Source organism: Echinops telfairi, unplaced genomic scaffold (assembly GCF_000313985.2).
Source record: "Echinops telfairi isolate 266 unplaced genomic scaffold, ASM31398v2 ScPeMD7_9;HRSCAF=40, whole genome shotgun sequence".
Classification (NCBI taxonomy): Eukaryota; Metazoa; Chordata; class Mammalia; order Afrosoricida; family Tenrecidae; genus Echinops; species Echinops telfairi.
The window spans coordinates 91,189,043-91,216,847 of record NW_022103906.1 but is presented as its reverse complement, the minus strand read 5'-3'; the positions used below and the strand labels follow the sequence as shown (position 1 = coordinate 91,216,847).

Below are 27,805 nucleotides of genomic sequence, written 5' to 3'. Positions count from 1 at the left end.
ACCCTAGTGTATTACACGAGTGCAAAGTGATGAGGCAGAAATTCAGCTGCCAGCCATCTGCCTCTAGAACCTCGGTCCGTGCCTTTCTTCAGTTACTGAACCCTAACTGGCATCTGTTACAGTTTACTGCCCTATCTGTGGCCAGAGTCCTCTTCCCCCAGAGTACAGAAAGTCCTGGAGGGCTGCTACCAGCATCTAAATATTCTCCATTCTTGGGGCAGTGATTAAATGTTGAACAAATGCATAAATAAAACTGCCTCACACAGATGACACTCACATTAATTTGGAGATTCTGGTTAACGCATTTATTGGATTTTGCAGTCTCTTTTACAGCCCAGCAAACTTGTGAGAGACTGGAATAAGTGTCGGCAGCATTTTTCAGTCAATATCGAAGCCAACACAACAGCAACCTTCAGCAAACAATCAGAGCTCGATGAGAACAGCTGCTGCCTGACAAAGGGAACTAATCCCATAGCCTCAAATGACTGAGGCAGGAGAAGGCAACACACAAGGGTTGCAAGCTGAGCTGCAGACACATTTAAAAACCACTAACATAATTTACACACTTGCAGCATTTCAAAGTTAATCATACTGCAGAGCATTCAATTTGCAATTCAATATTTCCCCCACTTATTGTGTCAGTGCACGTGTAATTTTCTTTTAAAAGACTCCAATACGGAAGCCTCAGGCCAAGAGGGAGGGACCATGAGGAGAGCAGATTCCAATACTTCGGTAAGTAGTGAGGGGAAGCACAAAGATCTCCAATAAGTCCCGGAGAAACACTGTTTGCAGCAGGGCTCCAAGACTCTCCCTTCCCCAAACTGTACTGAAAAGGACTTTCACAGTTTGCCTGTCTTACCTCTCTTCCATCTCCCTGAAACACGGGGCTTTCCAGTCCCCCATACAAACTACAATCTCAGAAACCCACAGGACCAGTCCCACCCGGAACTTAGGGGCCGCAGTGAGTTGACACCGACTCCATGGTAGTGAGTCGGTTTGGTTTCCATCTCCACACACACACATCCTCCCTGCACTCCAACCGTGAATTCTGGTCTGTGTACTTCCAGAAAAAGTGAAAAGAATTACCCAATTTAAACATCAGTCTCGTCTTCACCTGGGTTCACCAATTACTATATTTGCCCCATTTGCTTTATCTTTTGTTATATACCATTCTCCTGATATTCCATTTTTCCACGATCTTATATGTGGAAAGTATGTATATATATATATATATATAATCTTTATGTACTTATACACAAACTAGTTTAAAAATTACTTGTGAGTGCAAACCACTCAAAAGTAAGCTGCAAACATTACAGTGAGTTTCAGACAATTTCACAAGAGATAAAAGTCTTCATACTTCTCCAGATTTGCCCTGGTATATCTTACATATGAAATGACAAATTAAATCAGAGAGAGAATTATTTCGAACATGCACATGCAAATCCTGTCCTGTTGTCTTTTACAATAAGCAATATAACATGAATTTGATAATGCCACTGATAAGTATATTATTGCATAAACGGGTGGGGGTGGGGTTGGAGGGTCCACTGCCAGTGTTAATGCCAACTCATAGCGGCCCTACACAGGGTTTCCAAGAATGAAAATCTGTGTGGAAGCAACAGCGTCATCTCGCTCCAGAGAGGTGGCTGTTTTGCTTAACTTTGCAAAGAACTCACGGTGCCACTCAAGCTCCTTATATTATAGCCTAGTTAGGGAAAGTTACTAAGTAAGAATGAGACGTTCCATCCCCTGTCCTACACTTTTAGTAATCATGATCTCACAAAGTATAGGCTCTTGTCTGTGGGAGACACACCTAATGGTACTCACACTACACTCCTTCGCAGGTCCTGCAGAGGAAACAATGAACAGTGGGAATGAGGAGAGAGAGAATGAAGAAAGGCAAAGGAATAGGCAGAATCTTGATTCTGATGTATACAATGTGAACTGATGGATAAACTGTAGCGACCTCTGATGCTATGTAAACCCATGAAGCGATTTTGAGACAGGGAGGAACATCAAAAGCCCCTTGTTAAATTATCTTAAAAATATAAAGGAAAATTGCAAACAATCAGAAATGCTAAGGAACGCAGAGAAGTGCTAAAAACCACATCCTGGAAGAAACAGGAAGATTACATTAACTACCCAACTCAAGCTCCTCTAAAACCCGGGCGGCAACTACACGCAGCAGCAAGTCCACTGTGCTCCCGATAAAGCCACAGAAGAGAGCAGCTACTCATCACGGGCCACAGAGCGCACACATGACATCCCACAATAAATCCTAGCCACTGGTACCCTGGCAGCAAAATGCATCTTGAAAAACAATTGCATGCATGCCCTATTAACACAGCCCAGCTGATTCCAAGCAAACCCCAGCCTTCCTGGGAATTTTAATGAATAAGTATAACTTCCCTGAGTCACAGGGAAGTTAGGCTACAGGATAAGCACCCTGAACTGCCTTAGCTTATGGGACCTGAGGGTAAGTGTTGCACCAGCTGGCTCTATAATACAGCCTTGCCAGTGGGCGAACTCTGACTCTCCTGATCATTACTGGTAAGCAGAAGGCAAGAGCACTCCTCCGTATGGTAGAGCTGGACCAGCATCACCCCTGGCATCAAGTTCAATTAAAAAGATATATTATTTACTTTTGTATTTATCATTAGTGATATGGACTACATAAAACATTACAGTATATAACGTATTGATTATCACTCTCATATGTTCACTTGTAGATGTTTATTGTTATGATTTACTGCTCAAAACACTGCCATTTATAAAGAAAATAATTCTTTTCAAAAAGGTTTATATCAGCACCACCTTAGGATAGAATCAGAACAGAATCCTATTATAAGCTGAGAACTACCTATATTAAACTTTCATAACCAAAAACAAAAAAGGAAAATAAGAAATGCATTAATGCATTTTTCTCTTAAAACAAATTACTTCCTCCTCTACATTTTGCAAAGCATTAATTTAGCTAAACCTATTAGTAAAGTGAAATGCTTACCACAGTCACTTTGTCTCCACCATTAGTGACCTGCTTATAATAAGGTGATCCTGAGAGAACTCTCCAGGCAGAAAGGCCACAGCGAGAAGCTTTGGATTTGCCCACGTCAGCAGATTCACATCCACCAACCAGTAAAAGTCTTCAAAGTAAAAAATACAAGAATTGGTAAATTACAAATATGAATACCAAAACAAACACAGAGCAGAAACATTCAGCTTCATAAAACTAAACTAAAACTACGGCACTACACATACAAAGTAAACTTTCTAAGAGAACCACTGTTTTAGAAGAAATGAAACCGGATCAATGACTCGCATGATACACAAAAACAAATTCAAAATGGATTCAGATTTTCCATTTGTTTAAGAACAAGCAGTAGTATTACTGCCAGGCTTACCTTTCAACTATGCCAAGCTACCAAACACTAGGGGGCTTAAAAAAGTTCATGGTAAAAAAATAAAATAATTCATGGAATTAAAAGATAATGACATTTTTTTTCTTTGAGCTTTGAAAAGCCCTCTCATATGACATCATGAAATTCCCGACCCCACCCCAAACTTAAAGGCCTACCCCCTGAGTCATAGTTGAGTAGGGTGGGTCCTAACCTGACATCCTGTAAAAAGGAGAGACACGGAGAGGCAGATGTAGCATGAAGCATGAAGGCAGAGACAGAGCTTGAGGGTGACTAATCTACTAAACACAGTCTACCAGGACTCTGGAAAAGCTAGAGTCTAAGAGAGTCACGGGGCGCTCTCTCCCTCAAACCCTTCCAGATGGAGAGCAATCCATCAACCGCCATCAAGTCCTGGTTCAGAGCCTCCCAATATCGGATTTCCAAAATTAGAACTATTTTTTTTTAATAATTTTATTGAGGGCTCGTACAGCTCTTATCTCAATCCATACATACATCTATTGTGTCAAGCACATCTGTACATTTGCTGCCATCATCATTCTCAAAACATTTACTTTCTACTTGAGCCCTTGGTATAAGCTCATTTTCCCCCTCCCTCCCCACTCTGCCCTCCTTCATGAACTCTTGATAATTTATAAATTATTATTATTTTGTCATGTCTCATACTGTCCCACGTCTCCCTTCACCCACTTTTCTGTTGTCCATCCCCCAGTGAGGGGGTTATATGTAGATCCTTGAAATTGGTTCCCCCTTTCCACCCCACGTTCCCTCCACCCTCCAGGTATTGCAACTCTCACCACTGGTCCTGAGGGGTTTAGCTGTCCTGGATTCCCTGTGTTTCCAGTTCCTATCTGTACCAGTGTACATCCTCTGGTCTAGCCAGATTTGTAAGGTAGAATTGGGATCATGATAGTGGGGGGATGGAAGCATTTAGGAACTAGAGGAAAGTTGTATGTTTCATCATTGCTATATTGCACCCTAACTCGTCTCCTCCCCGCAACCCTTCCATAAGAGGGTGTCCAGTTGCCTACAGATGGGCATTGGGTCCCCACTCCACACTCCCCCTCATTCACAATGATTTGATTTTCTGTTCTTTGATGCCTGATACCCGATCCTATCGAAACCTTGTGATCACACAGGGTGATGTGCTTCTTCCATGTGGGCTTTGTTGCTTCTCAGCTAGATGGCCACTTGTTTACCTTCAAGTCTCTTTAAGACCCCACCCGCTATATCTTTTGATAGCCAGACACCATCAGCTTTCTTCACCACATTTGCTTATGCACCCACTTTGTCTGCAGCGATTTTGTAGGGTAGGTGAGCATCATGGAATGCCAGTTTAATAGAATAAGGTGTTTTTGCATTGAGGGAGTACTTGAGTCGAGGCCCAATGTCCACCAAGATTAGAACTATTAAAAGAAACAAATATCCTCTTCTGTCTCTCTCAAGGCAGCTAGTGGGTTTGAACCACCAGAGTCCCACACACGTGACAAAGGAGAAATAAAGTCGTAGATGCAATTAAGGTTTTTAATCTGCCAACGTAAAATAAAAAATTAACCCGAATTATCCAGATGAGCTCAATATATTCACGAGGGTCTTTAAACGTGGAAGAGGAATGCTGAAGAGTCAGTGTCAGCGTACAAAATTGTGAGGAAAAACTCAAAGGGCCAGGGTGGCATGGAAAATAGAGAGGCCACCAGCTGAGGAATCTGAGAAGCCTCGCAAAGATCTAATCCAAACTCACTGCCATGGAGTCTACAGATGCACAGAGACCCTATAAGACAGAGTAGAACTGCCCCTGTGAGATTCAGAGACTGTGAATCTTTATGGGAGTAGAAAGCAAACTAGAAACAGCAGTTAACTAGATTCTTGTCTAGAACCTCAAGAAAGAAACATAGTTCTGATGAAACCTGGACTTAGTTCAGTAAGATCCATCTCAAATTTCTGAACTCCAGAACTATAAAATAACAAATTTGCATGAAACCGCTAAATTTGTGGTAATTTAGTGCAGCAGCAACAAGAAACTAACACATGGTTTCTTTCCCAGCTCCAAAATAGAGAGGACACATCAGATTATAATTCCACACCATTTTCTTCCCATTTAGTAATGTACTTTCTAACATTTATTCTTCATAACAATAACAGCAACAACAAAACACTCACTCTACAATGTACTCTCAGGTCTAAAATTTTCAAATGGAATGAAATGCTTAGCCCTTGAGTTTAACCCTCCTCAATGTTACAAAGTCTGTAAGAAGGCATTCAGGCAGCCAACAGCATAGGTAGAAATCCTCAAGATCAGAGATGCAAACTAAAACAACAATGAGCTACCATGTCACCCCAGCATTAATGGCAAAGTTCAGAAGAAAAAACAATGAAACAGCAGACAAATGCCCATGAGCTGGGGAACCTACGTAACCGTGGAACACCACAGATAGCATGTAAAATGGCACCACCATTGTTGACAGTGATATGGTGCTACCTTAAAAAGTGGAAAACAGGAAGTCTGAATAGCGGACCAGGGCGTTTCAGGCCCACTGCCTGCCACTGCCATGCCCACAGCCACTGGGAAGGGGAGGTGTGGACCGGGGCCTTGCAGTCCCACCCAGCAAGCGCCCAGCCCCCGGGGCCTTACATATGTGCTGCCAGGGTCTATTGCAGCTCGGGGATCTTTGCTGCGTGGTCCACTCCCAGCCCACTCAGCAAATGGAACAGTGGAGAATACATCCCTGGCCCAGAGGGCATCCTTCCCTCAAATCTAGCCTAGATCCAGAATACAGGGGACCAGCAACCGGGTTCTGGGAGCTCCCCCAGTTTACACTGGTCACATCACTTTAGAACCAAACAGCTCCACCACCTGCCCATTGGTCCCCTACAGCCCTACCACTGTACTAGGGCTATCCACCAGTCAAATTGAGTTCCCCACAGCTGTCCCCACCAGTGCTCACCAACTCTCATCTCTGTTGATCACTAAGTCACCGAGGCACCTGCCTATACAGCAGCCTGACACACCTCCATAGTAGGCCACAGGCAGCCCTTAAAACACCGTTGCCAGTCACACAGTGAATGAATGCAGGGCCTCTTGATCTCCCAGAAATATGGCACCCAGCTCTTCGAATTCATCATGTAAAAGACAGCATACCACATCACTCCCAACAAGAAAACAGGAAAGACAAACCACAACAGCAGAGCTAACAACGCTCATAGAAGACTCTGACGTGGATCTGCCACAAAAAGAAATTTTCAGAAGGCTGCTTGGAGTGAAACAGGAAATGAGGGAAGCTACACAGACTAAGGATACAATGATAGAGGGGATGAAGTACACGATAGAGGGAATGAAGTGTACCAAAGGGAAACACAGGAGCTAACAGACGAAGTAGCAGAAGCTGCACACAAGATCACAGATCTCACAGATTAGAGGAGGCTGAGAAATGTATCAGTGATCTCGAAGACAATCAGGCAGACCTCAGGAAACAAGAGAGACAATCAAACAAGATAATAAAAGAGATGGAAGAAAGCCTGAGATCAATGACCAATGCTATGAACAACATCCGAATTATTGGCCTACCAGAACAAGACTCAGCAAAGACGTAAACAGCTAAACTAACAAGGGACTTTCTGGACGAAAACTTCCCCACCCTAATGAATGAGAACCAGTCACTCATACAGGAAGCAGAGAGGACACCAAGTAAACCTCAGGAAGAGCTCACCAAGGCATATAATAGTTAAACTATCCAACTTCGAGGAAAAAAGAAAATCCTAAGAGCAGCAAGAGAGAGGAAGACAGTCACATACAATGGCTCTCACGTAAAAATATGCTCAGACTTATCAAGAGAAACCACGAAGAGGAGAGAGTGGACTAACATCTTCCAAAAGCTGAAAGAAAATGAAGCCTCCCCTAGAATCCTTTACCTTGCCAAATTATCTATTAAGATAGAAGGAGAGATAAGGGTCTTTCAGGACAAGGGAAAACTTTAAAAGTACACTGCAAAACACCCAACCCTGAGGACGATCCTTGCCGACTCACTACGGCCAGAAGACCAACATCCACCAAGCACAAACAGGAGAACACCATATAGCCCAACTCCAACCAGAAGCCAACGAGCCAATACCAATCGCTAAGATAACATGGCCACAGAATGAAAAGAAGGCAATAAAGACACCACAGCACAGTGATAAGAAGGGGGATAGGAGAACATGCAAATCAAAAGGCACAAGATGTCAGCAATGAATCCACAGATCGTGATAATAACTCTAAATGTTAACAGCCTTAATTCCTACACTAAAATAAAAAGGCTTGCAGACTGGCTTGGAAAACAGAGCCCATCAATCTGTTGCCTGCAGGAAACACATCTTAAACTCACAGACAAAAATAAACTAAGAGTAAAAGGCTGGCGGAAGATATGCCAGGCAAACGGAAACTCAAAAAAAGCAGGCATCGCAATCCTAATCTCAGACAAAACTGATCTCAAGGTTCAAACCATAAAAAGAGATAAGGAGGGGCACTTTATAATGCTTACAGGATCAATTTACCAGGAACCAGCAAGCATAATAAATATATATGCCCCAAATGAGAGACCCGCTTAATCTGTCAAACAAACTATCAGAACATGAAAAAGATACCACAGATTCAAAAATTAGAGTAGGTGACTTTAATACACCGCTTTCAGAGAAAGATAGATCATTGGGAAGGAAGCTGGGCAAAGGGATTATGGAGCTGAACACTACATTTAGGCAACTAGATCTGATAGACATTCAGAGCTTTCCATCCAAATGCAAAAAAAATTCATTCTTCTCAAGTGCACATGGCACATTTTCGAAAATAGACCACATGCCGGGACACAAATCAAGCCTGAGTAAATTCAAACACATAGAGATTACACAGATGTCATTCTCGGATCACCATGCCATAAAACTGGAGATCAATAAAAGGATGACCAGAAAAACAAGGGCAAACAATTGGAGCATGAATAATGATCTTCTGTGACATGAGTGGGTACTGACCCAGATTAGAGGGGAAATCAGAAAGTTTCTAGAAGCTAATGAAAATAAGACTACATCTATCAAAACCTACGGGATACAGTGAAAGCAGCCATCAGGGGTAGCGTGATAGCAATAAGGGCATATATGACAAAGAAGAGAGACTTATGACAAAACCTCCAGCCACCAGAACAGAGTCAACAAGACAACCCCTCCTCTAACAGCAAAAGAAAAGAAATAATAAAAAGCAGGGCATAGTTGAACCACTGGGAAGACAAAAGAACGATTCAGAAGATTAATGCAGTAAAAAGCTAGTTCTTTAAAAGGAACAACAGTATTGACAGGCCGCTGGAAAACCTAACCAAAGAAAGGAAAGAGCAACCAACATGAGGTCCCTATGAGGAGGAGTCATAGGGACCTGGTAAAGGGCATCAGCAGACACATAACACAGGGAGGGGATGAGTCACCAGGGTGCAGTTAAGCATCAATGAAATACACTCTATTCCTCTTGTTCCTTGAGGTTTCCTCACCTCCCACTACCATGACCACAGTGCTGTCTCAATTCAGACCAGACTGGAATATGAACAGAGATATAGACACACAGAATCCAGGAAGAGGAGTGGGAAGAGTGATACCAGAAAGGTAGGGGGAAGTAGGGAAGAGGAAAGGAGAAAGGGGAAACCGGTCACAATGATCGACACATAACCATACACCCCTGTATGTGGGAGAACAACAGAAAACATGGGGGAAGGGAGACAGCAGTCGGTGTGAGAGATGAAAATAATAACAATGTATAATCTATCAGGGGGTTATGAATTGGGGGAGAGGGAGTGGGCAGGAAAAAAGAGCTGGTACCAAGGGCTCAACAGAAAGTAAAGGTCTAGAAAAGAATGATGGCAACATATGTACAAACATGCCTGATTCAATTGATGTATGGATTGTTATGAGTTGTACAAGCCCCCAATAAAATGTTGTTTTATAAAACCAGAATAATAAAAAATTCACTGTAAAAGTAGCTATTGATTTCTGGAAAGAAAAACAAAAATACCCAGTAAAAATAATAAAATATCTGTAAGAGGTCCCAATAAAACGAAATAAATAAATAAATCCGGTAAAGACCTCAATTGAAAAGAAAATAAAAAATAATAAAAACTAAAAAAAAAGTGGAAAATATAAGTATCCAACAACCCACTTCTCCCACTAACTAGGTATGCATGCTACAGAAATAAACCATAGCATGAACAGATATGTGCATATCCATGTTCATTGCAGCATCATTCACAATGGCAAAAATATGGAAACAACATAAGTTTCCCACCCACTAACCAGTGGATAAATAAACCTTGGTATATACGCACAGAATGGAATGCTACATAATGCAAAAGAATAATAATAAATCTGCAAAGGATCTCACAATAAGGATGAATTTAAATGGTATGCTGAGTTAAATTAGCCAAATTACAAAAAAAAAGACAAATATTGTCTGAGGCTACTACTATCAAGAAATGTTTTATACACAGAACGAACCATTCTTTCAAAATTACCTGGGATAGAAAGCAAGGAGGGGAGAGGAGGAGTTAGAACTAGAGTAGTAATATCACTCCAAGGGACACTGGAACAATCCAGAGGAAATACAAAAGCACATACCTGTACCTAAGTCTGGATTCTGGGCTATCTATAGTACATAGGGTTTTAATTGTCATGAAGGCATCGTATGTGTATGAATGTGTTGAACAGAAAACTAAAGGGGACAGGAGGCCAAGTAAATTGGGGACTCTATGAACTCTAAGGTGTGTGGGCTGGGGTGAAGGGGAAAGCTACATAGAATAAGAAGGAGGTCAGCACAAAAGAATCCAGGCAAAGGAGGAATGTGAGGGAGCACAGAGTCAAAGGCAACAGAAATAAACACTACTCTAGAGGGTAAAAGGAGAGTGGGGGAAGAAAAGGGGGACCAATCAAAATGACCTACATGTAGCCCCTCCCCGGGGGATGGACAACAGAAAAATGGGGGAAGGGAGATTTAAAAAAAGATAAATGCTACTCTATACAACTCTGCAGTAACAATAATAAAACTCTATGACTGGGCTGTATAGATCCATACACAGGTAGAAGAAATACAAGGCAGATAAATAGAACTACAAGAATGAATATATATAGCTTTGACAGAAAATATTTCTACATATATATTTACATGCACTGCAAATATATCCAAGAATACACAGGGAAAAGTATGAAACCGTCTCAGAAATGACCTTGAGAAAATGTCTTCTTCGGACTAGGGACTCGGGACCATAATCCCAGGGGACATCAAGGTCAACTGTCACAACATCATCCAAAAAGAAAATGTCTATATTCTACTTCAGTGTGAAGCAACCAAGTTCTTAAAGTCTTGTGAGGGGCCACCTAAGGTACAACTATTGCTCTCTCCCCAACAGCAAAGAAGAATGAAGAAAAGCAAAGATACACAGAAGAAATTAATTCAACCTCAAGCTCCATGCTATGAAACAACGAACTAGATGGTCCCCAGCTATCAATACTGTATGCTCTGAAAGGGATCATATTATAGTGTTCTGGATAGATTATGAGAAAATTGTGGAACAAAACTCAAACATGAATTTGTTGAATGGAAACTGAATTTGCTCTGTAAATTTATACCCAAATAAAAATTTAAAGTTTTCCCTCTAAAATGCAATGAAAGCATTATATGAGAATCAATTATCTATGTTGAATTGATAATTAAGAGTAGTTCATATGTAACTATTTGTAAAATGTCCACCAAGTAATGTTCATGCACTTCACTCACAGAAACAAAACTTGACCTTTCACTTTAAACCTTTTTTGTTAGTTTTGTTAGCCCTGCTGCCACTACTGGGTTAAACAATGGACTGTTAGCCTCAAGGTCAGCAGTTCAAACCCAACAGCTGCTCCATGGAAAAACAATGAGGCCTTCTGCACTTGTAAAGACTGAAAGGCTCAGAAGCCCAAATGAGCAGTTCTCTATCACAGGGAGCATGATCACTGACTCCTTATCAGTGAATTTGCGGTTTGGGGGGGGCTTCTTGTTTTGTTTGATGTGTGACTAATACATTTGCATCACAGCAAATGACACACAACTCAATTTGCGAAGAGGGCACAAAGCACACAATTGGTCTGTTTCTGCCCTAGGCAAATCCTCAGATGCCACTGCCATCCAGTCAGTTCCCACGATTTCTGAGACTTTAAGTTTTACAGGAGCAGACAGCCTCCTTTTCCTCCTAAAGAGAAACTTAGGATCCAAAACCCTGGCTTTTTGGTTACTCAACAAGTAACCCATTACACCACATGTAATTTACCCTGTTCACCAACACAAAAGAGATGTGGGCCAAAGTGACGCTAATATTATGAGCACGCTTGGTTAGAGCACTCAGTCTACTGAAATGATTATTTTTCACAAAAATAACTTCGACCATCTACATTTTTGTAGTACTTCTAGTTCAGATAAAAAATACATTATTTCTCTGCATCTAACTAGCAATTTACAGAAAATACAGATGATAGACCATTTTAAATGACCCTACAAAGACACAATTAGTAAAATCTACCCAACAAGACCTACAAGAAAAAATAAATAAAAAGACCTGCTTTCTTCAAGGCACAAGCACATATGAGCAAAAGAGCAAGCGAGTGAGTGACGTGACTGGGAGAGACAGAGACAGAGACAGACAAACAGGAGGGCACCAATGATGAAGTAAAGAAACGAGGTCCAGAAAGCTAAAGATATTGCCAAATGGTTCATTATGTTTAATGAGATAATGCTATGTTTTTATTTTGGTTTTTGTTTAGACTCTTTTTTTAAGAAAGATACACTGGAATAATTATAAGTGGAACGGTATGCTATCTATGCTACCTAGTTTACAATAACTCATAGAAGAGCTCATGGAGAAATGACAAAGGTATGACTGAAAGATGCAGATAATGTTGTAACTTTATAATAGGCACAAGGAGTCAATGTACTATTATTTCTATTGTGTTATACTTCAAATGTTTTCACAATGAAATTTTCAAAAAAAACTTCTGTTAGAAAAACTTTTTTGAATAAATAGGAAACAAGCTATTTTCACTAATGAACCTTCAGAATTTAATCACAATGCTTTTTCAAGTAGAAAAGCATGTGATTCATAGTCCATACCATTAAAATCAGTGAGGTATAATTATAATAAAAATAACACTACTTTAAAATCCAACAAAGCCCCAAAAGGCCAAGATAGAGCAGTTCCACTAATAACTGAAATAATTTCTCTTCTTAAATACTGTACATCTACAAGGGGGCTTCAAAGTTGGTGGGGAAAATCTATTAACTTTTAATTCCATTTTTCCATAAATTTTTGAAGACCCTCATGTGTATGTCTCTCAATGTAATGATCATGGGATATAATAATCTGAAGTCTGTGTCAGGTAGGGCTCAGATATTATACCCAATTTTTTAATTAAAAGTTAAAGGTTATGAAACTTTAGAAGGCCTGACTATTGAAGGAGTTACAGAGCTGAGAAGCCTTGTTTCTTAACTCCTAGTCTTGACATGGAACTTTGGTGGGGTAGTGGTCACGCATATTGGGCTGCTAAATGCAAGGTCAGCAGGGGGGTACCGCTAGCTCTCTTTGGGAGCAAGTTTCTTACAAAATTAGTGCTGGCAGCTTCTGTAAGCAGTGTAATGTGCAGGCCACTGCAGCATTTCAACTCACTGTCACCAAGCCAAATCTGACTCAAGAGTAATCCTATGGTAGACAGGGTAGAACTGCCCTTATAAGTCTTTATGAGAGTAGAAAATCTCATCTTTCTCCCATGGAATGTCTGGTGTTTCAAACCACTGGCCTGTGGTTAGCAGCCAATGCACAACCCACTATACCACCAGGGCTTCTTCCTCTGAGTGTACAGAGATGAATATGTTATTATGTTAGTTTGGGTACTTTAGAGAAACTCATGTATAAGAGAGAGTTTTATATAAAAGTTAAGTGCACACCAAGAAAACATTCCAACCCAGTGCTGCCTAAGCCCACAAGTCCAACATTAACCCATATGTCCGACATCAATCCACAAAGTCCTCCTCCATCTAACAAAACACACGCAATGACGCCGACTGCAGGAGGAAAACCCAGTCAGTGAAGTAAACATCTCAGCGTTAGCAGGGGTCTCCACACGGCTGCTCCAGCACCCAGGGCTGCATAGGGGTAGGTCCGTGCGGCTTCTCCTCAGGGATGTCTTGCAGGAAGTTAGCCTTGCCAGCTGAAGCAGAGAACTGGATAAGACAGTTGTACCCTGGTTCGACCATCAGAAAGCAAGAGACCCAAGAACTAGAAAGGGGAGGCTCACCGAGCCATTTATCCCTCCGCCCTTCAATTAACCCCACATTTGTTTATCAGTCAGGTTCGCACAAGAAACCTTACTACCTCAGGTGTGCTCTCTGCATTCCTTAAAGCTTGGTCTCTAATTAAGAACAAACAATGACAACCAAATCTGAAGATGGCAACCCAGTCCAAAGTTAGTGAAGGGTTCTCTTCAGTTCCACATGCCAAGGGCTCTCAGCCTCACTTCAAGATGTTAACTTACTCCATAACATTATTGCTCTACAGGAAATGAACTTTCACCATTAAATATGTCTCTGTTATCCATGGCTCTGTAAGTCCCCAAGGTTCTGTAACTCTCATTAATGATTGGGTGGGGCTATGCAAATACAGGCGTGTGAAACACTCGAGGAGAGTGTTCATTTTGGGTTGCCATTCCTCTATGTATAAGAGAGGCATCTCTGAAGGAGAAACAGAAAAACCCCAGGACCACCCAGGAAGAACCTCTGACAGCAGAACACATTCTAGCTCTCTGTCGGAGGTAGCAGAAGCCCAGACCAGAGATCAAGGTGTGGACACGAAGGGACAGAGCAAGCCACACTGAGGCACAGCAAAGGGGCTGCTGCGTCCCTAAGATCTGAGACTGTGAAATGGTGAGGCAGCATGGCAGGTGGCAGAAGCAAAGGGACCACGTGGCTAGAGGCTGAGGACCAGAGAAGCAGAGCTGACTGAGGAGAGGCACTGCTACGGACGGAATACTGTAGCCTTACTCTCTTAGGGTCCTGTTTTGGTAAAAACCTTTGTAACTTCCCGAATAAACCCTCATAATGAGTACTGTCTGGGAGTTCTGTGTGGCCATTGCAAGAGACTGCAGAACCCTGCAGAGAAGTAGAGTGCCAAGGTAGAATGGCTGCTGTCAAAAGAGGGCAAAGAAAGATGGGGGGGCGGAAGACTGTGACCTCACCACATAGGTTTTGGGGTTAGGAGGAGTTGGATTCTTCTCCCTCCTAAAACCAGACATGGGCTCCACACCATTTCCTCAAGAACTGACAATGCTAATTAGGATTAACCCAAAAGCGATTTTTTTAAGCAGTTTGGCAGTGATGCTTTGCTTAGTAAATAAATCTCAAACATGACCATGGTGTTCAAAATAGGTTTCCTGAACACGAAAAGTCTGTAAAGAAATGGAATAAAGTTCTACAACAACAAAAAATTAATGTAACAAATTGAAACAATCAATGAGAAAGGAGAGTGTTGAGGGCCAGCACAGCAGACTCAATAAATGTTTCCTGAGTGTCTACATGAATTCAAATGTCCAAGTCTTTCATTCAGTACCTGGGTGAAAGGTACTATACACAGTCGTCTCCCCATGCTTGTCCTGTGCTTACAACGGTGCCAGCTAGTCCTCAACAGCAAGATCGGGGGTGGGTGGGGGGTGGGGCGCCAAAATCATGGAAGGATCACAAACTAATAAAAAGGCCCAAGACAAAGCTAAGCCAGGAAGCTAATCAAGGAGAGACCTGGGTAAAAAATTAAAATGTTCATGAGCAACATAAGAGGCCTGACTGAATGGAGAGAGACTTCATGCTGCTTGATGGCCATCTCGCAGAACCTTAAAAATGTCCATTCTTCTTAAATCAATCTATAACTTGAACGCATTTCCAACTAAACTCCCAATAGAATTTTCCTGGAACTAACCAAAAAACCAAAACTACTTAATGAAACTAGACAAACATAAAAGTCACAAGGGAAAGAAGAGCTCCAAGAACCACCTCCATCCACACTGACCAATCGCTCCCTTGATGAGTTGTGCGTTGTGCATCCTGATCAGTAACGTTTTTGTTAGAATTGACACAATGGCCCCTAACAACAAAGCCAACGACAGTTGATCTGTCACGTGACATTAAGTGTCACTTATATGATGGCGGTGCCCAAATTCATATTGCCATATCTGACCCAACGCCACCACCACCACTTGCTCTATGCAAGCAATACATGGACAGCAAATTACTGACCAAATGTCCCTCTGAATAACTAATGTGTATTTCAAACATAACAGGCTAAGAACCATTTTTCTCCACTGTTCCCCATCTAACAAATGGCACAATTACCCCCTAAGAGACAAAAAGGACACATTTCTTCCAAATGTGGCCAATTTAAATTTTCTGTCCATACAGTGAGAAGACAAAGTATTCCATAAAAAGGATTATGCTTGATAACATCCGAGCATAAATGGTGAGCACCGGGTCTGCAGAGGCTGTGACTCAGTGGTTCAGCACGGGGCTGGGACCTATAATTTGAAACCATCAGCCACTCTGCAGGAAAAGGATGGGGCTTTCTACTCTCTAAAGAGTTACAGCTTCAGAAATTCAGAGGGGCGGTTCACCCTGTCCTACAGGGTTACTAAGAGTCAGAATCAACTTGACGGCAGTGAGTTTGGAGGACCACTCCCCAAAGAGCTATCTATCTTGGAAGAAGTACAGCCGGAATGTTCCATAGAAGTTCATGTACTTCAGACATGTTATCAGGAGGGACCAGTCCCTAGAGAAGGGCAGACATCATGTGTGCTAAAGGATAAAGGCAGTTAAAAGGGGAAAGATCCTCAACGAGATAGATGGATTGACACTGCGGCTACAATGGGCTCAAAAATAGAAATGGTGAGATTGACAGAGATTTGGCAGCATTTCATTCTATTGCACCAAGGGTCACTGTGATTCTTAGGGATTATGTCACTGGACCCTCCTGGGTAATGGAGGGGCAGGTCCCAAACTATCAATGGGGTCACAGGCTCTTTGTATAATAATGAGAGACGCTGGGAACTCTTTTTCTGCCCCCTCTCCTTCCCGCTTGCTGGGACACTGCCCATGTCCAGAGGTGCCTCATGGGGCCCGCCTAACCCTGAGATCTGTGGGCAACCGGGCATGTTTCCATCCACCTTGGATCCCCTGGATGCTGCACTCAACTGCCTGTCACCTTCCTGTATCACACCTCACTTTCCTGCTTCACAGGCCTGCAGCTAAGGGCGTCTGAACAGGGCCCAGCTAGCACCCATCTGACTTAGGGACTTGAGTTAGACTGGGCTGGGATGCCTTCTGGACATATAATGACTTCTTCATATAAAGCTCTTTCTTATACATATGTGAGTGTCACCGGATACAGCCGGCCTAACACAGTCACGTATGTCGTTACTGACTCATCAGTACCTAACAATGAATGCATACTAACAACAATGAATGCATACGCACGAGAACTCCGCAAACTGCTGTAAGGAAATCCCAGCAAAATTCTTACACAAGTATACTTGTCTCTTGACAAAGGAGTATTTCATGCAGCAAATTTTACAATACTGAAAAGATAGAAATGTTTTATTTACATATCATACACGTATTAGGTTTTTAAAAAGACAAATGCAGTATTTGTTCATTCTTGGTAATAAGTCCCTAGGTGTTCTCTACTGTGCTTGTTTTTTTATTTCTTTTAAAGAATACATGATACAGTATCCTCAATTATATATACGAAAATAATTCCAAGTAATGAAATCTAGGAGAAAATAGTCAGTGAATTGGCTGGCTTTATCACTTTGCATCAATCAACAAGTCTACTCAAATACCGAAAAGAAATTTGCATATAGTTTGCTTTGTGACACTTTGAGGTTTCTATACTAATGATTTTATCTTAAGCTCTTTGTAATTTGCTACTAAAAGAATTATTAGATTTTGTAGAAATTAAGTCCATAAACAATGCAGTGGAAATAATTTAATTTCACAACAATGTTTATAAGTAAAATAATTGCTTTAAAACTATTTAATTAAGACATCAGTGAAAAACTTTCTACTGCACTTTGTCCTGAAACAATATGTATGTCAAATTCCAATTTTTTATAGAAAATAACAGAACAATCATGACTCTAGGAAGAGTATTAGGTTCACACTCTTACTCTGCATGACAGTAACTAAGTCATCTTGACAGATAAGCTTATTCCAGTAGTTTGTATTTACTAAACAAAACTGCACCAATCATGCTCACCTATAAAGTCACTGCCGTTGAGTCGATTCTGACTCACAGTGAGCCTATCAGTTAGGGTAAAACTGCTCCTGTGATTTCCAAGATTGTTACTCTTTACGGGAGTAAAAAGCCCCATCTTCCTCCTCTGGAGTAGCCAGTGGTTTCAAACTGTTGACTTTACAGTTAGCACAACCTCCTACACCTTCAGGCTTCCTAAAACTTTACTAAGCAATGAGAAAGCAGGAACGTATATGAAACCAGTCCACAGCAAATGAAAGAAATCAAACCAAAAGCACTCCAGTCCAGTTGAGTCTGACTCATCCCAAAACTCCAAGTGCAAAGACAGGTAAATCCAAAACTACCAACGTACTCGACCTCTTCAGCGACGATTGAGATAGGTGCAAAAATGGCATAAAAGTCAGAGAAGGTCCATGGAGAAAGAGGGGAAGGAGTTTCACAGAGTAGCATCACCAAATGGTTTACCCTTCCATTGACATCCCATTAATTAAGTCATCTTTCAGAGTAACATTTATTCCAGTATTCGGTATTTACGTAGAGGAACCCTGGTAGTGCAGGGGTTGGGCATGATCACCCACATGGATGGCAGCTGGAAACCACCGGCAGCTCTGCCGGAGGAAGACTGGGCTTTCTGTGCCCGTCAACACTCAGTCTCAGAAACCCACACGGGCCGCTACGGGTCAGCACGGACACAAGGGCAGCGGGGATGGTCTGGTATTTACTTGGTGAAGAGCAAGGGCACAGGATGTGCAAGGGTTCAAAGAAGAATGGGTAAGTGACATGTTGAAGGCAGTCTAAGAAATGCAGAGCTTCTGGCCTAAAAAAGACAAGCAGGGAGTCACAGGACAGAGTTCAGAAATTAGTCCTTAACAATGCAGCACAATTTATCTTGCTCACTTCCCTGGACATTGATCACATTCTATCTTCTAGAAAAGTTATTTAAATCTGACCTGCATTATGAGGGCTTGAGCCACTAGGACACAGAGATAGTGTCTATTTCATCCTTGTATCCTATACAGCATTTATCAAAGTTATTTTACTGAAGGAACATCTCCTTGGGAACTATGCTTAAAAAAAACAACCATAGGAGCACAAAGATAAATAAGATATAGTCCTTGTCCTTGACTTAACCTCTCTTAGTTTCAGTTCTCCCACCTGAGAGATGAAGGGGTTGAACCAAATGATGGATGAAGGTCTTTTCCAACTCTGACATTCTAAGAGTCTAAAACTCAAAGCAGGAACATAGGTATCAGACAACAAAAATAAACTGTGACTGATGGAGGAAAGAGTGAATTAAATGAGGAAGAACAGAGAAAAAGGTCAGAGAAGAAAGTCAGTAATAAGGAGGTGGTCAAAGTTATCTGAAAAAAAAGACGGTGCTGCCGGAATACATATCCCGTAAACATCACAACACACTCGTAGGTGATACTGATGAACTGTGAGGCTTAACGGCGCCCATAAATGGAGATTCCAAGGAGAATCATAAATGGCTTATAAAGATAGGCCTTCAACCTATTGGGAAAATCTGCCATCTAGTGGCTTAAAACTTCTTAAAGCCTAGAAAAGGAGTTTGAAATAAAGGGAAAACACTCCTAGTTATAAATTCCTTAAAATACAATTTAAGAATTAAGAGACATAGGAAAACCTGTAAAGTTTAATACCCCTTGCTTTGTAACTTCCAAATAGCCTGGACTAACATTCAGATGGATGACTGCATGATACAGAACAGGATCAACAATATTTTCTGGAAAGAGTATGGTAGATAGTTTAGATCTTGTTAGTTATTTGTTTTCATTCACAACTACTCAATTCTGTTGTAGCGCTCACACACACACAAATCCATAGATCATATGCAAAAAGTTAATGTGGTTATGTTCTATTTTATAAATTTGATATTGGTATATTTTCATATGTTATTAAATGTTATTCTTCTTTTGATTCTTTTCAACCATTTAAAAATTTTTAGTCACTCCTACCTTGCAGGCTGCCCAAAAAACCTAACAGGACAGATACAGCCCCCCCAGCCACAGTTCACTGAGCCCTGCTATAGGACAAGTGCTTACTGGACATGGAAAACCAGTGGTAAACCTGAGTGGAGGACTTAACAACTGTGCCATCTGAAGAATCTCTTAGTTTCTCTGCTTGAGATCCTCCAAGTACACCATGCTGGTTCTTATACAATTTCGGAGAATTGTGATGACTGAGACCCACTGCCATCAAGTAGACTCCAACTCATAGTGACCCTGTGGGGCAGAAATAGGACTGTCCCCCACGGGCTTCTGAGGCTGCAAATCTTTACAGGGATAGAAAGAATCTTCTTTCTCCCAAGGAGTAACCTGTGGCTCCAAACTACTGACCTTGATGGTAGCAGCTCAACCCACTACACCACCAGCATGTACAAGTACCAAGTAATCTCAACAGAGGCTCATCTACAAAATTAGTTTATTTTCACTATTATAATTTCAACCTCAATGTAAGTCAATTCAGAATTAATCAAAGTGTATCTAAAACTTACAAGGCACTGTCCTTGAAAGTTATGTAAAACATACGATAAAAATAAACCAAGATCTGACTGCCTTCATAGAGTTCACAGTTTTATGGATGGGTTAACTTGACTTTAATCACTTAAGGAGAGTTAGAAAAAGCCTATTTCCGAGCTTCCATTCACACAGTTACATCTGAACTATTAAACTCTGGTTTTTCCAAAGTCACACTTTCATTCTTTTACTCAAAATTATTTGAGTACCTGTGTGTGCATCAGGCTCCGTTCTAAGTGTGGAAAACAGAAGTGCTATGAACACAGATAAGGTCCCTTCCTCAGGAATTTGGTGGTACAGTGGGTTACAAATAGGGCTTCGAAGTGAAAGGTCAACAGCTCAAATCCACCAGTTACTCCTTGGGAGAAAAGCAAGGCATGGTGCTCCTGTAAAAACTTACAGGTCTGCAACCCAACGGGGCAGTGTGACAGGTCCTCCAGAGTGGCCATGAATAGGTCGCTAGGGTCAGAACACACTCGATAATAGTGAGTGTGCTAATACTCCTTTTTCTTTGCTATGTTTGACCAAAGCCAAGAGCTACACCAAAATTTATCAACATATGGCATCCTAAGGCAGTGGTTCTCAACCTTCCTAATGCCGCGACCCTTCACAGTTCCTCATGTTATGGTGAACCCCCCAACCATAAAATTATTTTAAATGCTACTTTATAACTATAATTTTGCTACTGTTATGAATCAGGCAATTCCTGTGAAAGGGTCGTTTGACACCCCCCCCCCAAGGGGTTGCGACCCACAGGTTGAGAACCACTGTCTTAAGGTATCTGCCTCACAGACAAATTGATACTATTAAATGAAATTAAGCCATTTGTGATTAACAGCATGAAGATTACAAGTCTAAATGGTCAGCCAACCAAACAAATAACAGATTTTCAAAAAAGAAGATTTTAGGCTGAAGAAAACACAAGTAAGAAAGCACAAAGGTCTTAAAGAACAAAGGAATTCCAGCCCACTTCATTGTGCTCATGCAGAACCTGTACACAGACGATGAGGCAATCATTCCTACAGAACGAGAGAATCCATAGTTCAAGATCCGGAAAGGTGTGTGTCAGGGTGTATACTGCACCAAACATACAATCTGTAAACGGAGCAGATAATTTGAGAAGCTGGACTCCATGAAGGGGAACATGGCAGCAGGCTCAGAGAAAGACTCGTGAGCAACTCAGGACACGAGGTGACACAGCCTTGCTTGTGGAAGTGCAGAGGACTTGAAGCAGTTAGCCTCCCATCAAAGACTAAAGCCTCCATGCTGGTTTAAAGCACAATATAAAGAGAACAAAAGTCCTCACAAGTAGGCCAATAAACAATATCAGAACAAAAAAAGTTGAATTTGTCAAGAATTTCCTTTTACTTGGGCCTACGATCGATGTCCACGGCAGCAGTGGGCAGGAAAGCACACAATGTACCACACAGGGCAACTCCGTGGGTAAAGAAAGACCAAAGCTATGTTTTCAATTGCCTCTTTGGTATAGGAAAGCTGGTCCCACTACCGTCGCCCTTTCGGTAGTGCAGGCCACCGAGGAGGGTCTGTCCCCAGTGTGTCCCAACTTCACTGCTGAATAAGCCTGCTCTGCTGGCCCCTCCTACCTGCTTGTTCAGTCTCTGCATTATCTGCATTATCGCTAGGCCACAGTGAAAAAGGGGTCACCGTACCCTAACAAATTGGGAAGTCACAATACTCACTAAGATATTAAATCCTACAGGAAAGAAATGCTAACATTAAAAAAAAAATGTTAAGTATAGGAAAGCTGAACAACAGGTAATGAAGGCCAAAAGAGAATTGATGCCTTTGAATTATGGCGTTGGTAAAGAATACTGAATTACAATGGATTCACACATACACACACACACAAGGAACCAATCTGTCTTGGAAGACATACAGGCTGAATGCTCCTTCGAAGAGAAGACAGCGAGACTTCATCTCACAAAATGTGTCTGTCATCAGGAGCGAGCAGTCCCTGGAGAAGGACATTACGCTTGGCAGAGGGTCAGCGACATAGCCGACGGTCCTCCATGAGATGGGCTGACACAGAGATTGTGAGTACGGCACAGGATCACGCAGTGCTCCATTGTGCTGCACTTAGCTCACACAGAGCACCAGATAGTATCTGAAGCAGAAGTCAGCAAGCTACAGCCCCACATCAGATTCCCTCCACCGTCTGTTTTGGTACGTCTCATTGGAACACAGTCTCTGTCATTCATCTGGGCATCGTCTATGGCTCCTCTCATACTACAATGGAAAACATGAATCGCAGCAACAGAGACTGTATGGCCCATAAAGCCTAAAGTACTTACCCTGTGAAAATACTTGCCAACCATAAGCAAAGAAAACACAAGTGGAAAAGGGTGATAGGACCCTGATGGGCCAGTGGTTCATATTAACCAACAATTCCACAGAGATTCGTGTGGCAGTCTGCTTCTGTAAAGATCTGCAGTCTTGGTCACCCTGTTGGGTAGTTCTCTGTCCAATACATTGGAATTGATTCAACAGCAAAGGGTTTGGTTTTCGGTTTTTCTAAGAGACTAATGGAATTCTGGTGGTATTGTAGGTTATGAGTTGAGCTACTAACCACAAGGTCAGCAGTTTGAAACCATCAGCTGCTCTGAGAGAGAAAAATAGATGAGACGTATTGAGATAAAAGAATCAACATGACTTGAAGATTTATAAGAATGAATTAGAGAATTCTACAAAATGAATCTGAAGTTGCACTGATGGAAATGCTATATATCAAAATAGGTGACTGCAAGAGATGAAGCAGGTTTAGAGGTAAAGATGCTGAGTATAATTTGAACAGAATGTATATGAGGGACTTATGAACTCTCTAAGAAAAAATGTTCTGGTGAATGGATAGCTCTGAAGCCCAGAAGTGAATTCCAGGATATAGATGTGGGAAACATCATACACACATTTAAGTGGTTAAAAACCATGAGTTTGAGTAAGGCCACCCATAATAAAATATATGAGGAGGCTTCAAACAGTTGATGGAAAAATTCCAGTACCTTTTCATTCATTTTTCTATAAACTTTTTGAAGCCCCCTTATATAGCTATTAATACAAGACAAAACAATAACCAAAGGAACATGCTAATAAGAATAGACAGCCACACTGTAGGATATAAGGTAAGCTCTCCAGGGGCACTTCTACCTTCTCCTGCAGGGTCTCATGAGTCGGCATCAACTTGATGGAAGTGAGTGAGAGAAATGAGAATAAAATTATGGTAAGGCGTACACATGAGTGAAATGTGTCCCAAATTTTAAATATGACTGTAGTACCGCTGTCAAATGATTTTTGGCATATAAGAGTTATTCACAACCTATTTTTCTTTAATCATTTGATTAAAGTCAACATGATTTTCTTCCAATGTAGCCATGTCAGAATCACTATTCTGTGACTTTTTAACACAGATTAAAATATTTTCAAAAGCCCATCTAAGTACTACCTGAAAACCTCATGTCTGCACTGGGGACAAGGAGTCTTAGCAGTGCAATGGCTGTGTCAGCTGTCCGAACCACACGCTTTAAGAGAACTGCTTCATGGCACCAGAAATGAAGCCACATTTTAGCCATCAGAACAAAGATGAAGGTGGCTAACTGGGAGACCCAGTTGGGAAGCACAGATGATCTTGACTACACAGGTTGAGTGCCTGCCTTCCTCACCTTTCCCAGGGCAAACTGGGAGAAAAGGGCTGTCAGCAGTATTACATATGCGCCACTTCTTAAAATATCGTATTGTATATACTCGAGTATAAGTCAACCCGATATCAGCCAAGGCATCTAATTTTACCACAAAAACTGCATTTAAAATATGCTGAAAAACGCAGCTTATTGATAAGTATACACAGTATGTATTTATACCTACATTCTTTGTCTATTTAAAATAAGAGAATAAATGCCTGTGTCCACTGGAAGTTCCTAGAGAATAAATGCGTATGTCCATCAGAAGTTCCTAGCAATTAGAACTTCAGTATACACGTCCAATGAGCACAGTTATGGATTTCCTTACATGGTCTTTCTTAAAATTATTGGGCAAGACTTACTCTTACAGAGAATCGGTGGATTGACCATCCACATAATCGACTTGCAAGGATTTAGTACATTTATAATCCATTCAGCAGGTGACCTTTACTGGGACTGAACCCAACTAGCAGCTGACCTTTACCAAGATTGATGAAGAATCCTCCTTTACTTAAAACACCTGAGGTCAGACTGAAATGAGAAAAAGGTCCAGCTACCGGAGTCTCCTTTAGCAAGGCGTGCCTACTCCAACACTGAGCTTGTCTGAACCAGGGGATGACACACGCTGTGCTTTGGGGACCCATCTCCCCTTTCTCTGAGCTGTATCCACAGCAGCATCCCTAACTGTACCCTGTTACTTCTGCACTGTTATCCCAATAAACCACAGAACCTCGATATAGACCGTGAGTTCTGTGTGACCACTAGAGCATATTATTGAACCCAGCAGAGGAATAAAAAGTACAGTAATAGAGCAGTGGGAAGGAGGACGTACATGACGAGGACATACAAGACCCCCACACCTCATAGGAGCCAATCTGATGCTCATTCTTGCTCAAGGAGGATTCTTTTCAGCTATTGCAGCTTATGCCACATTGCTATGTGCCACTGAGATGATTCCAACTCCCAGTGACCATATGGGATGGAGCAGCACTGCCCCGCGAGGGTTCCTACACTGCAACCTTACAGGAATCAATCATCAGGTGTTTTCTCCCGAGGAGCAGCTGCAGGCTCAATAGCCAACTTTCCGTGAGCAGCCGAGAGCTTAGTCATTGTGCCAACAGGGCTCCTTCTAGCCTCGCTGCAGTCAATGTGCAGTCCCCTACTTCAGTGAATGTCAAGAAACATTCCAATTCTATAACTCTCCTTTTTCTGTCCACGCCTACTAACAATTTCGGATTATAATTGGGGTTCCCATGCAGGTCTGCCAAGACCAATTTCTGGGTTGCATATTTATAGTTTCCAAAATAAAATATTTAATTAGTTCACTGTTTAAAAATTATTTTCTTTTTCAACCTCAGTCTTCAGGTTTGGTTAGCTTCTGAGGATGACAAATTCTGTTGTCTAGGTCTACAAAGCCAGATCATGGACTAAGACAAAGACCACCTTGCTAGAGAAAGGCTTGGTTGTGGGAAATGATGCTGTCAGGTAAGTGTTGAACTGCTAACCACAAGGTCAGCAGTTCAAACTTACCAGCGGCTGGGGGGCGGGGTGGGGGTGGGCAGAAATGAGGCTTTCCGCTCCCATAAATACTGACACTATACATAGTCACTATGAGTCAAAGGCTGGCAAAGTGAGCCTTCCTTGGACATCTGCACTTCCAAAAGGCATGGTGCGTCACTCTACAGTACATTTACGACACTGATGGTTACTCATTGGTCGTCATCTGAGTATCAAATCTGTACTGCATGAACTGAAGTTTTACTCATTTTGTTTTCCCTGTTCCCAGGAAATGCCTAAGCAGGCAGATGTACTAGGCTTGCACTCATCCACTCACCCATCTCAGGGTGCCCACTTCACAGTACGCTAAGCCAGTACCTCTAGCCAATGAAAGAGAAATGGCAACTGAAAGATCATTTATTTTTATCCCTCACTAGGCAACTTCAAAAGCAACTTCACTATTCTATTCCTTTTAATTAATCACACAGACTCTTAATAAAAGATTCTGAAGAGGGAGGGGGCATATAGCATATATACAGCACAATCACCTACAGAAACTTTAATGGGTCTTTGAGAGTGTGACCCAAGTATGTTTTTTTTTAACCTCAATAAGTGATTGCTATCCATAGCTAGCAAAAATAATTCATTGAATAAAAAGACTAATGAATATTACTTTAGACTCTTAGATGTCCCTGCAAAGCTTTAAGGTCATGTTCTTACCAGATTTGTATAAAAACAAAATATGAGTTTTTTTAAATCATTTTATTAGGGGCTCATACAACTCTTATCACAATCCATACATACATCAATTGTGGAAATCACATTTGTACATTCATTGCCCTCATCATTCTCAAAACATTTGCTCTCCACTTAAGCCCCTGGCATTAGCAACTCATATTCCCCCCTCCCTCCCACTGCCCCCTCCCTCATGAACCCTTGATAACTTATAAATTATTTTGTCATATCTTACACTGTCTGACGTCTCCCGTCACCCACTTTTCTGTTGTCTGTCTCCCAGGGAGGAGGTTATATGTAGATCCTTGTAATTGGTTCCCCCTTTCCCCACCCTGCCGGTATCATCACTCTCACCACTGGTCCTGAAGGGATCATCTGCTCTGGATTCCCTGTGTTTCCAGTTCCTATCTGTACCAGTGTACATCCTCTGGTCTAGTCAGCCAGATTTTTAAGGTAGAATTGGGATCATGATAGTGGGGGTAGGGGTGGGGGTGGGGGGAGGAAACATTTAGGAACTAGAGGAAAGTTATAAGGTTCATCGTTGCTACACTGCACCCTGACTGGCTCATCTCCTCCCCGTGACCCTTCCCTAAGGGGATGTTCAATTGCCTACACATGGACTTTGGGTTTCCACTCCGCACTTCCCCTCATTCAATGATATGACTTTTGTTCCTTGATGCTTGATACTTGATTCCTTCCACACCTTGTGATCGCACAGGCTGGTGTGTTTGTTCCACGTGGGCTTTGTCGCTTCTGAGCTAGATGGCCGCTTGTTTACCTTCAAGCCTTTAAGACCCCAGACGCTTTATCTTTTTGATAGCAGGGCACCATCAGCTTTCTTCACATTTGCTTATGCACCCATTTGTCTTCAGTGATCTTATCGGGGAGGTGAGCACACAATTACATGATTTTTTTGTTCTTTGAGCCTGATAACTGATCCCTTTAGCACCTTGTGAGCACATAGGCTGGCGTGCTTCTTCCATGTGGACTTTGTTGCTTCTGAGCTAGATGGCCGCTTGTTTACCTTCAAGCCTTTAAGACCCCACATGCTATATCTTTTGATAGCCGGGCACCATCAGCTTTCTTCACCACATTTGCTTATGCACCCACTTTGTCTTCGTGATCATGTCAGGAAGGTGAGCATCATAAAATGCCAGTTTAATAGAACAGAGTATTCTTGCATTCAGGGTGTTATTTGAGTGGAGGTCCAATGTCCATCTGCTACCTTAATACTAAATCTATACATATATGCACATAAATCTATTTCCACATCCTCATATATATATTTACATATGTACATGCCTTTATTTAGACCTCTATAAATGCCCTTTGCCTCCTAGATCTTTCCTCTATTTCCTTTGACTTTCCTCTTGTCCCACTATCACGTTCAGTCTTCATTTGAGTTTCAGTAATTCCTCTCGGTTATATTACCCTTGGTCACGCCCTACCAGGCCTCCTACACCCTCTTCACCACCAATTTGGATCACTTGTTGTTGCCCTGTCCCTGGGTTTGTTAATACCACTTCCTTTCCCCCCACCACCCCCTACCCCATGTTCCCCTGGAACTGTCAGCCCCGTTGTTTTCTCCTCCAGATTGTTCATCC

General features: G+C 41.8%; 1 protein-coding gene across 1 annotated transcript in view; it reads right to left on the bottom strand.

Annotated features, from left to right (window-relative positions):
• The window catches only part of NBAS (NBAS subunit of NRZ tethering complex), a gene marked incomplete at its 5' end in the record, with an annotated part of 394,305 nt that overhangs the window by 313,618 nt on the left and 52,882 nt on the right, over positions 1-27,805 (bottom strand). Inside the window, one exon of the mRNA XM_045286598.1 lies at positions 3,008-3,146. Coding sequence (XP_045142533.1) covers positions 3,008-3,146 — 139 coding nt within the window. The remainder of the gene's footprint in view (positions 1-3,007; positions 3,147-27,805) is intronic.